This window comes from Salvelinus fontinalis, chromosome 14 (genome assembly GCF_029448725.1).
Source record: "Salvelinus fontinalis isolate EN_2023a chromosome 14, ASM2944872v1, whole genome shotgun sequence".
NCBI classification, from domain to species: Eukaryota; Metazoa; Chordata; class Actinopteri; order Salmoniformes; family Salmonidae; genus Salvelinus; species Salvelinus fontinalis.
This window is the reverse complement of record NC_074678.1, coordinates 50,645,838-50,658,219: the sequence shown is the minus strand read 5'-3', so window position 1 is coordinate 50,658,219 and position 12,382 is coordinate 50,645,838. Positions and strand designations below refer to the sequence as shown.

General features: G+C 42.1%; 1 protein-coding gene across 1 annotated transcript in view; it reads right to left on the bottom strand.

Moving 5' to 3' along the window:
• The window catches only part of LOC129811081 (26S proteasome non-ATPase regulatory subunit 1-like), a 106,026-nt gene that overhangs the window by 76,365 nt on the left and 17,279 nt on the right, over positions 1–12,382 (bottom strand). Inside the window, exons 12-16 of the mRNA XM_055862234.1 lie at positions 12,176–12,349; positions 11,842–11,953; positions 8,559–8,755; positions 6,171–6,266; positions 4,841–4,905 (exon numbers count right to left, since the gene is read on the bottom strand). Of these exons, the coding sequence (XP_055718209.1) occupies positions 4,841–4,905; positions 6,171–6,266; positions 8,559–8,755; positions 11,842–11,953; positions 12,176–12,349 (644 nt within the window). The remainder of the gene's footprint in view (positions 1–4,840; positions 4,906–6,170; positions 6,267–8,558; positions 8,756–11,841; positions 11,954–12,175; positions 12,350–12,382) is intronic.

Below are 12,382 nucleotides of genomic sequence, written 5' to 3'. Positions count from 1 at the left end.
CCACTAAAAAGGAGGATCCTACCGGCTACTATATTTATTTCTCAGCTGCTCATATTAAGCACATGTTCAGCTATAAAAATGGACTAGTCTACTCGGCATGATTGAAAAATGAACTGCGAGAAAGCGGTCTTCATTCGCTATTCGAGTGCATACGGCTGACATGTCTTTATTTAATTTGATAATGGGATGGGCCATTCTAAATCAAAACAAATTTTACATTACTAATAAAAGACGAGATTAAATTGAGAATAGTCTGATGGGTGAAAATATGAACACTTGATGAGAGAGCAGTGTGTGTAGCCTGAGGCAAGAACAGTGCAAGCTTTTTTTCGACAAATCATCAATGCAGCCCATATTTGTTTTGGAGTTCTAAGACATTAAGGTTTGTATCATTCCCAAATAAAAATACCAAATAACTAAATCTAGCATATAGGACTTGTTTGAAATTTTGACATAGACACATCATATGCACACTCGCTCCAGAAAGGGGAAAAATATCCTTTCTATTTTATTTCAGCCAAGTTCAATAACATTCTTCTTACTATAAAATAATGGCACGAGACTTAAGCATATTTAGTCCCTATTTAGTCCAAATGAACTAGCATACGGCAAATAGCTAGATAATACAGTAGGCCAACTCATTCTGTTCTGAGAAAAAAAAAAATATCATATTGTTTCTTTAGACCTGCCTAGCATAAACTGATTTATTGTGATGGTGTATATTAAACGGATGTATAACTTTTTTTTCTATGTAGATGTTCCAAAGGCGCACATCAGCAGCTTGTATACAAGTAGAAACGGCAGGTTCGTCGGTACCAGGTCGGTACACAGCAGACATATAGTTTGTTCTAGCAAGAGAAGAAATGGCCTCCTACTGTGCAAAGTCCTTATTGGCAGTCAGATCTATCGGGTGTGTCTGTACCATAACGTTAGCTATACTCAAGAGCTCATGCATGGACACAGACTTTGGTATTTTAAGTAACAGCTACACACATCATATGTTAGTTAATGCAATCAGTCATTCGATGACACAGTCCATGACATGGCACGCAACCATTGGTTGATGCATGCAACGTCTGAGCAGGGGAACACGACCACAGGTTTCAGGAGCCAGCTAGTCAGATATGACTCCACCATGGGCAACAACAAACTGGCTACTAGTTAGTATTCACCAAAATACACTATTGGTCAAAAGTTTTAGAACACCTACTCATTCAAGGGCTTTGTTTATTATGACTATTTTCTACATTGTAGAATAATAGTGAAGACAACAAAACTATGAAATAACACATATGGAATCAAAATTTATACGTGAGATTATAAAACACCAAGTCCATATTATGACAACAGCTCAAATAAGCAAAGAGAAATGACAGTCCATCAATACTTTAACATTTTAATGTCAGTCAACACGGAAAATGTCAAGACTTTTAAAGTTTCTTCAAGTGCAGTCGCAAAAACCATCAAGTGCTATGATGAAACTGGCTCTCATGAGGACCGCCACAAAAATGGAATACCCAGTTACCTGTGCTGCAGAGGATAAGTTCATTAGAGTGAACTGCACCTCAGATTGCAGCCCAAATAAATGCTTCAAAAAGTTAAAGTAACAGACACATCAACTGTTCAGAGGAGACTGTGTGAATCAGGCCTTCATGGTCGAATTGCTGCAAAGAAACCACTACTAAAGGACACCAATAAGAAGAAGAGACTTGCTTGGGCCAAGAAACATGCAAGCAATGGACATTAGACCAGTGGAAATTTGTCCTTTGGTCTGGAGTCCAAATTGGAGATTTTTGGTTCCAACCGGCATGTCTTTGTGAGACGCGAAGTGGGTGAACGGATGATCTCGGCATGTGTATTTCCCACCGTAAAGCATGGAGGAGGTGGTGTTATGGTACTTTGCTGGTGACACGGTCTGTGATTTATTTACAATTCAAGGCACACTTAACCAGCATGGCTACCACAGCATTCTGCAGGGATATGCCATCCCATCTGGTCTGTGCTTAGTGGGACTATCATTTGTTTTTCAAAAGGACAATGACCAAACGCACCTCCAGGCTGTGTAAGGGCTATTTTACCAAGAAGGAGAGTGATGGTGGTGATGGTGTGCTGCATCAGATGACCCGACCTCCACAATACCCGACCTAAACCCAATTGAGATGGTTTGGGATGAGTTGGACTGCAGAGTGAAGGAAAAGCAGCCAACAAGTGCTCAGCATACGTGGGAACCCCTTCAAGACTGTTGGAAAACTATTCCAGGTGAAGCTGATTGAGAGAATGCCAAGAGTGTTTAAAGCTGTCAAGGCAAAGTGTGGCTATTTGAAGAATCTCAAATATATTTTGATTTGTTTAATACTTTTTGGTTACTACATGATTCCATGTGTTATTTAATAGTCTTCACTATTATTCTAGAATGTAGAAAATAGTACAAATAAAGAAAAACCCTTGAATGAGTAGCTGTCCTAAAACTTTTGACCAGTAGTTAATGTTCAACTCATAGCTAGTTTATCCTGTGACCACCATATTTAGAAGGATAGCTACTGTCTGAAATGTAGCTAACGTTAACTAGCTTACTGGCCTGGCAGTAGCCACTACTAGCCAACTAATCATGGATTTCCTATTCTTTGATACATTTGGGTTAACTTGCTCATATCATGCAAGATACAGTTTGTGGGAAGGTACAAATAACAATTAGTGGACTCTTTATGAAAGATCGGACAATGAAACTAAAATAGATTGGTAGCTATCTGGTGGGGCTTTCATTTATTTCCCAATTAATTAATTCAGCTGAAGCTGGGTTTCCCAAGTCGTTCGGTGCTCACTGCTCATGCCCACGAGCAAACTAAACAGATGGCCCATCTATGTGACGTCACACCCAAGAAGGCTCAACCAATCAACCAAAGTAACTCATGAATATTAATGACTTTGCCTCCGGCTACCCTATGAAAGGACATTTCGCTAAATGGACAGGGGAGCCAAAATAAACACACCATAATCCCCCACGCTAACTCTGGAATTCATAATCACAAACAACAACTACAGGGAGGCCGAATCCTGAAGTTAAGTGCCTAGTGTCATGATCACTTTAGGAGTGGCCATAAAAGAGGGCATTTTGACAAATTCTCCATTACAAAATCCATACCAGTGAATGAAGTGACTATGCAAAAACAACGAAGGAATTTACGTAATAAACCAAAAAGGGTATTCTTTTTGGTTGAGTTTAACTAATTCCGGAGTCCATATCATAAAATCTATAATAATATTAAGTATACAGGGTGTACCACCCTGCATTGAAATGTAATGCAATAGCCCACATGTGGTTCATACTGAACCTTCTCAGAACTTTCAATGCATATATCTGCGATCATGAGATTAGTCAATGGGGAAGAATATACCCATGGCCTTTTGGAGCAGTCACTCTGACCTTTGACTTCTGGCCCACTCAGAGACAGCGGCTCGGAGCACCACATCCTGGCTTCCCAAGACAAAGAAGGGAGTGGGGGGGGGGGGGGGATTGTTGCTGCTCAGGAGGCTCTCTAAACACAGGAAGGATTTACACACGGTTTATCTAACAGCCAATTGATCATGGGAATATCGCATAACCTTTTTTGGGCTTAAAATAGACCCCCGTGTTCCTCCACTTGGCCCAGCGCACTGTTTAATGCTGCAGTGCTGCCTGGTGGGTACATTCACGTCAGAGAATGAGTGATGAGTCTCCGTAAACAGACAGAAAAGAAGAATGTGTGACTCAAGAGGACGACATGAAAAACAATGTCCTCAGACACTGAACTACCTGTAAGGAGAGCCAGGAAGTAATTATAACCTCTCAGCTAAAAGTGCATCTAAATTCTGTCTTTGATTTGACAGAGGAGATGTTGGTCATTACGTCATATTGATATTCCGCATGAAAACCAATCACATGGGGATCACTTAAGAGTGCTAACCTTGTAGGAAAGTGAGGGATAGTTTCAGCTCCTTGAGGTAGGCTAAGCTATAAAGGATGCAATGAAATACTTTCTCAAGAGTAAAATCACTTCAAAATGTCATATCTTTGATCATGAATGACACTTAAAAATTGGATAAGACTACCGAAAACCATTGCACGGACCAACACAAGGGTGGTTCAAAGGGTTTTCATGCTCAATAGATTTAACTTGAACATCAAACAAGTTCTCACATTTTGGAAACTTAAACACTTTCAAAACTTTTAACAGTGTTGGTTTTTCAAATTACAATTGACACCCATCACTTACATAAACAATTCAGCTTATAAGAAATCAGATCAGCCCAGAGCTCCATCTGGGCTTAAATTTAACTATACTGCATGACCATGGTTACTTAAAACCCAAAACAGTGTTCAGACAACATTAAATCTCTAGCCAAGCAAGAATACAATTGTCAGTAACTCTCTAGCCAAGCAAGGTGACACTTGTGAAAACCTAATTCTTGATGGGAGAACATGGATTAACCTCTGGGCCGAAGGTGGGTAACAGCACCAGTGGCATTCACAACTGGAAAAGCCCCATCTATTAATCTGAGGTCTGGGCGGAAGATATCTATCTCACTGTTTGCTTTGGATGTTTTAACGGTCGGGATGAGGGGGAGGAGGCTACATAAACTGCCAACAATACCCATTCGAGGACATACTCCAAACGCATTTGGAAAGTATTCCCGGGATATGGGAAGAATGCCGTCTATGTGTATACAAGTAGGGGCTGATTAATCAGAGTTCGCTTGGCTGAGACTCACAGTGGACCAAGAGGGAGAAAGTAGGGGGACCTCAGCTGGGCGAAAAGGGGATTACAGAGGTATACAGGATTGCATAGGGCCAAGGCCTTACCTGAACATGATGAATCCAATGGACTCCACCGCTGCCCTTCTGACATCATCGTTCACGTCGCTCACCTGAAAAGGTAGAGAACGATGAATTAACAGCAGGAAGAATGCGGTGGGGGCAAGGAGATAACGTAACATCCACTACTAATAATTTTGCTGCACAAAAGCAAAAATGAAAAACTCCCAATCAGCCAAAATATCAAAGATTTGGGAGAAACCTATACTTTTGTTCATAAACAGCTCATATCAAAGCATAATCACACCTTTTGCTTATGCAGGCTGCCATCTGTAGGAACAACCATCTGACCCAGTAACAATAACATTTATTAATCTATTTGGGCTTCCTGTACTACCAAAGGATTTCATTATCGTGAAAAATATACACTAGATGACCAAATGTATGTTGACATCTGCTCGTCGAACATCTCATTCCAAAATCATGGTTATTAATATGGAGTTGGTCTCCCCTTTGCTGTGACAAAAGACTCCACTCTTCTGGGAAGGCTTTCCACTAAATGCGGGGACTTGCTTCCAATCAGCCACAAGAGCATTTGTGAAGTCGGGCACCGATGTTGGGCAATTAGGCCTGTCTCGCAATCGGCGTTCCAATTCATCCCAAATGTGTTAGATGGGGATGAGGTCAGGGCTCTATGCAGGCCAGTCAAGTTCTTGCGCACCAATCTCGACAAACAATTTCTGTATGGACCTCGTTTTGTGCACAGGGGCATTGTAATGCTGAAACAGGAAAGGGCCTTCCCCAAACTGTTGCCATAAAGTTGGAAGCACAGAATTGTCTAGAATGTCAATGTATGCGGTGGCGTTAAGATTTCTCTTCACTGGAACTAAGGGGCCTGAACCATGAAAAACAGCCCCAAAGCCTTATTCCTCCTACACCAAACTTTACGGTTGGCACTATGCATTGGGGCAGGTAGCGTTCTCCTGGCATCCGCCAAACCCAGATTCGTTCGTCGGCCTGACAGATGGTGAGGCGTGACTCATCACTCCAGAGAACGCATTTCCACTGCTCCAGAGTCCAATGGTGGAACTTGACATTGCGCATGGTGATCTTAGGCTTGTGTGCAGCTGCTCAGCCATGGAAATCCGTTTCATGAAGCTCCCGACAAGCAGCTCGTGCAGACGTTGCTTCCAGAGGCAGTTTGGAATCCAATAATTTGAAGGAGTGTCCACATACTTTTGTATATAGTATACCAACACATAATAATCTGTCATAACCATCCTCGCAATTACAATACGTAATAGCTTGGCTATCCATGGCGTGATCTGGTACCTGGTTGTCGGTGTCTTGCATGAGAAAGGGGAAGGAGGATACTTACAGCCACATGCAGCAGACGTCTGATGGCCTTGTTGTTTCCGGAGCCGCAGTAGGCCATGCCAACTGTGTACATTCCGGAGCGTCGCAGGATCGGGTCCTAGAGCAGACACAGTGACAGAACACAGAGCTTTAGTTAAGAGACGAGTTTGCAGCAGTAAGTCTAGCCATGGCAACAATGTGTGGTCAATAACATCTACATCTTATTTGACATCTAGCGCATTTAAAAAAAAAAAAAAGGTCCAATGCAGATGTTTTCATCTCAATATCAAATCATTTCTGGGTAACAATTAAGAACCTTACGGTGATTGTTTTTAATCAAAATAGCCCCCCCCCCCCCAAAAAATGTGATTCTTAGCAAAGAGTAATTTCTCAAGCAAGCATTTTGATAGAACTGTCAGGGAGTGGTCTAAATGGGGAGGGGAAAACTGACATTTAGCTGTTATTGGCAGGGGTATGGAACTCTTATTGGTCTATTAACTCATTTACCGTCTGATGTCGTCACCGGGCAGGCCGACACCCACCAAAACAGGCTGAAATTTCAAGTTTACAGCTTTTACACTAAAAGGGCATCAGCATTTTCACAATATTATTCCAACCTCAGTGTAGAAATATACAACTCTGGAAAAAATTAAGAGACCGCTGCAAAATTAATAGTTTCTCTGGTTTTACTTTTTATAGGTATGTGTTTGGGTAAAATTAACATTTTGGTTTTATTCTATAAATTACTGACATTTCTCCCAAATCCAAATAAAAATATTGTCCTTTAGAGCATTTATTTGCAGAAAATGGTCCAAATAACGTGAAGAAAATAAGTTCATATTCATTTTTAAAACACAATACTAATGTTTTACCTTAGGAAGAGTTCAGAAATCAATATTTGGTGGAATAACCTGGATTTTCAATCACAGCTTTCATGCGTCTTGGCATGCTCTCCACCAGTCTTTCACATTGATGTTAGGTGACTTTATGCCACTCCTGGCGCAAAAATTCAAGCAGCTCGGCTTTGTTCGATGGCTTGTGACCATCCATCTTCCTCTTGATCACATTCCAGAGGTTTTCATTGGAGTTCTGGCCATGACAGGGTTGGCCATGACAGGGTCTTGATCTGGTGGTCCTCCATCCACACCGTGGCTGTGTGGCATTGTCCTGCTGGAAAAACCAATCCTCAGAGTTGGGGAACGTCAGAGCAGAAGGAAGCAAGTTTTCTTCCAGGACAACCTTGTACATGGCTTGATTTATGCGTTCTTCACAAAGACAAATCTTCCTGATTCCAGCCTCGCTGAAGCACCCCCTGAACATCACTGATCCTCCAAAATGTCACAGTGGGTGCGAGACAATGTGGCTTGTAGGCCTCTCCAGGTCTCCGTCTAACCATTAGACAACCAGGTCCTCTACGGTCCAATCCGTATGGTCTTTTGCAAACCTCAGCCTGGCTCTTTGCTTCTCATTGGTCATTTTTCTAGCTTTGCATGACTTCAGCCCTGCCTCTAAGAGCCTGATTCGAATCGTCCTCGCCATGCACTTCACCCCAGCTGCCGTTTGCCATTCTTTTTGTAGGTCACTTGATATCATCCTACGGTCGTTGAGTGACATTCAAATGATTTGTCGGTCATCCCGGTCAGTGGAGAGTCATTTTCGCCCTCTGCCAGTCTGTAGCTTTGTTGTCCCAAATGTCTGCTGCTTGACCTTGTTCTTATGAACCGCCATCTTTGAAATTGTAAGGATGGAAGCAACCTGACACTCACTGTATCCCTCTGCCAGTAAAGCCAGAATTTAACCCTTCTTTCGCTCACTCAAAACTTTCCTTTTCAACTCTTTTGGCATGGTCAATTGTTATTTTTAACTCCAATTACTTTTGAGGTACTACTAGCACTGCTTTTGCCATCCAGCTGGTCCTATTGCAAGAGGATAGTGATGACCACAGCAGTGGTTTTTATACTTTTCCCTCGTTAAATAAGATTTGGTTCAGATGATCACCTAATAAGTACCTCATTCAGTAGAATGAGGTGTGCCTGTGTTGGAATTCAACAGACACTGGAATGGAAGCAATACATGTAGAAATGCTGATTTAAGAAAAATATGCAGCAGTCTCTTAATTTTTTCCCAGAGCTGTACAGTTCAAGAGAGGTATTCATTGTCACAGTAAATTGAAACGGATGAATACAGGCCGGAAAAAAGCAAAAGCAACCACATTTGGCAACAATAGGCAAAAGAGTTAACTGTCATGGGTGCATAGCCAAGGAATAAATGTGAATAAATATGGTGGTAGCAGATAAGGCGAGTTTCCCCCCTTACAATGCAAAGTGCTGAGAAGCCATATACCCATCATCACCAGGCATAATGGAAGAAGAGTGTGTGCGTGTGAATGTGTGCCAAGTCCGACTGTTACCTTGTCTCTGCAGAGGCTCTCGATGAGCGTGTCTGCCTCCTCCATGCGTCCGTACATGACCATGGCGATTCCAACGGCCAGGCCGCGCAGGATCTTCTCGTGCTGCGTCTCCTGGGCGTAGCCCACCATGTCCTCAATGGCCTGTGCCGACTTCGAGCCCAGCATGACCAGCCCCAGGGCCAGCCCCACAGCCTCACCTGGGAACAGAGGGCAGACGCAGACATGAGCGCCGCATGATGGTAGAGGTCTGTGCGGGACTGATTTCTTTATCCCACCCACTCCTACAGCTTTTCATACCGGACGCGACTACTCCCGCTGGCTTTTTGTCCAACTCCCACCTGCAAGAACTGGTCCCGAACAAAACCGCAATGTTATATTGTTTTTGTGTATCTCTGAGTGATGTTCTATCAATTCCCTGGGTCATTTCATGTTTTCATCTGTATTTGAGTTAACAGCATTCAAGCAGCCAGAAATCCATCCAGTATGACGTAGCACCATGATGAAGTCGGTGACTACCCCGGAAGTTAACAGGAATACAACTTTTAGATCGCAAAGACATCTATCATACATGTCATTACTCGGAAGGATTTCTTATCTCGAATGAGCCATTGATCATATTTTTGTAATATTCCTACCTCGAAAATTGTGTAATTTAACTGAATTTTTCCTATTTGTGTCTGCTTTTTTAGTCCAGGGTACTGTTGCCAGAGATATTATAGAAAGCAGATAGGAATACAATGAATAAAGAAATATATAATGCCCCACGCAGCAGACTGTCAATGAATCGCGTTCAAGTTGTCATGCTGAGTCACGCAGTTGCTAATTGTCACACAATCCCCTCTCAAAGTCAGTGTATGTCGATAAACGTGCCTATTTTCTTCAAAAGTACGTAATGTCACGATTCCAAAGCTATACGATACTACAGATACTAAGTTAATTATCTCACATCTTTGAAAAGATTTGTAATGTTGTACTTCTTGTTGATGAAATTCGTGCTTTTGTTGGGTTTTTGAGCTAGCGCCCAATAAACTCCCCTTCTCCCCTTGAAGGAGAGCGCTCCTTGTCCCAGAATGCACTGCACGACCCATTGACATAGCATGGGTAACATTTCCAACTTCTCAAAAGTATATCTGCCGTTGTGAACGTTAGACTCCTCTCTGAGGCACATCGATCTGCAGGTTGAACATGGTGAGATTGTAGACTCTTAAATTGATAGTTCAGTTTGTTTAGGCAATTTTAAAGTTAACTAGCTACATTGCATGCTGATATTGTCTTTGGTATTAGAGCCCATAGAGAAAGCATTGCAGATGAGTCGACTTGAGCTGAAACAGATTTCCATAACGATTTTCCATGTTGCTTCCAACCTTATTATAAACACTAAAATTAAAGAACAAAAAAAATTCAAAAAAATGTTGTTCTCAGTGTTATTTAACACTGTCAATTAAAGGAATGAGTGGTTTTGGGTGGATAGTTCCTATTTTTAAGCCAATTTCCTGCAACTACTAATTTCTCCATGGAGCTGAGTTTTTTTCCTTCAGTTTTAAAGCAAGTTTCCTGCAATTCTACAAATGTTTCCATGCAGCTGAGAAAAAAATTAGCAGTTTTAAAGCTAATTGGCAATTCTATTCATTTATCCATGAATGTGTTATTTTGCTCAAACATTAAATTCATTGTTTTTGGAATTGCCAATTCTCTGTCTAGCTTTTATTTTGGTGATTGTTAGTTTTCAAAGACTATATTATTTAAAAAAATATATATAGGTCCACTATCTTTTCTACATACTTTATATCTGGGTTTTAGTCGTTTAAGTTTACACTTAAGTGTTTTCCATCCTAGAAATATATTTAAACAAAATAAAAGGCTACCCGAGGATTAAAATGGCTGTACACAATAACACCAGTCAATATCATCATGTGAAGGAGCTAGCTGTAAAATTGCCTAAACAAACTGTACTATCAATTTAGGAGTACATCTCACAGAGTTCAGCTTGTAGTTCCTCTCTGCCCAGAGCGAGTGCAGAGTGCATTGCTATGGCAACAACAGACACAGGGCGCATTGCGAGATGGTACTTGAAGGAGAAACGGAGTTGAATAATTTAGTACACCGGTCAACCTCAGCACATCTAAGCTAAGTTCCTACACAATTTCCTGATTTTACAGATGGACCACTTAGAAATTAAATCATGGGGAACACTTATTTTACCCACTGATAGAACATAGGCTTTCACCAAATTGATAGGAGTTTCATTTTTTTCTGGGGTTGGATCATTCCTTAATAGAGATCACATGTGCACCTGATCTCGCATGCCCAACTAAGAGAGGAAGGCTACTGAAACTTAAGGCAGCAAGAATGATGAAGAGACTTTGTCTAACGTTTTGCATAGCCAGACTATAGCCATCAAACTAAACTCTGGACCTCGAAGCCAGTTCCACTGAGTTATTTTTTTATTGTTCCCCTCTAATCAGGGACTGACTTATACCTGGGAAACCAGGTGGGTGCAATGAATTACCAGCTGGAAGAGAAAACCAGCAGGCTGCGGACCTCGTAGGGTAAGAGTTGAATACCCCTGGCCTATAGCCTAGGAGCGGGACGATTTGCAGCCAGAGACAAATAACGTTGCGCCTTTTCCTTCGCAACTCAATTCACGTTGGTTGAGTGCCCTCCACTTCTTTCCATTATCAATATTTATTTCACGACACTGTAGTAAACTGTAGCCTAATCGTATTAAAATGAATTTCCTTGGAAAGAAACTGTACCATGCTTCTCTGCCCATGCATTTAATTGAGACCACACATTTAGCCTATTGTCGCACATGATCTTGCACGCCCAACTAGGAGAGGAGAGGTATAGGCTACTGAACTTGAAGCAGCGAATGATGAGTGTGTGTGCGTGAGAATAGTGTGACAAAAAGGTGCTTTTAATACAATATATTGGAGAACGCATACAAAACAGAAAGATGACCGTTTCCATAATTGTCTGACCACCTGCACCCAGTACGAAAAATGCAGACCGCGCCGCAATGATCTCTTCCCTCTACATATAGAACACGGTGCTCCTATAGGATATACAATAGGACAACACGGTGCTCCAATTGGGCAATAGGAGCACCGTGTTGTTTTCGCTAGTATCACTGAACTCTTATCAAAATGTTTTTCTGAATTCACTACCGATGAGGATTTGACATCCCATGTTACACTCTATAAAGGCTACAGAGAGATGCTAGTTGGCTACATTTAAACTTGAATAGCACTGAATTCCCTATTGTCTGTTCAGGTTCATGTACCTGTTACTGCGTCATCCTGGTACAGGTTAGACTTGAGCAGGTCGTACACATCCTGCCTGGCTGTCCCCAAGGCAGCCAATCCCAGGCCTAGACCTCCGCCATGACGGACAATCTGTGGAAGGAAACAAAGCAAACCCCAGACACAAAGACTTTGTATTCAACTCAAAAGTGACATGATGTCCCTCTGATGGGCTTCGTATAATTATTTATATACCGGTACTGCTTACACACACACACACAAGATCAAATCTAAGTGACCAAAGGGGTAGGGAGGCTATGGGTTGATTTGGAATTGGGCGCTATAAATGTGACGCATCTGCTTGTTGCCACTCACGTCGTTGCTGGCGTTCTTGAGCTGGCTGAGCAGGTAGTCGATAATGTCCCCCCCGTGGTTGGCGTGGATCAGCCCGAGGGCGTACAGCCCGCCTCCCTCCTGGTAGGCCGATCCAGGGGAGGTGTCTTTGGGCAGATATGTGGCCATCAACTGCAGTGCCTCTTTCTCGTGGCCCTGAAAATATGCAGAGATCTGGGTGAAACATGG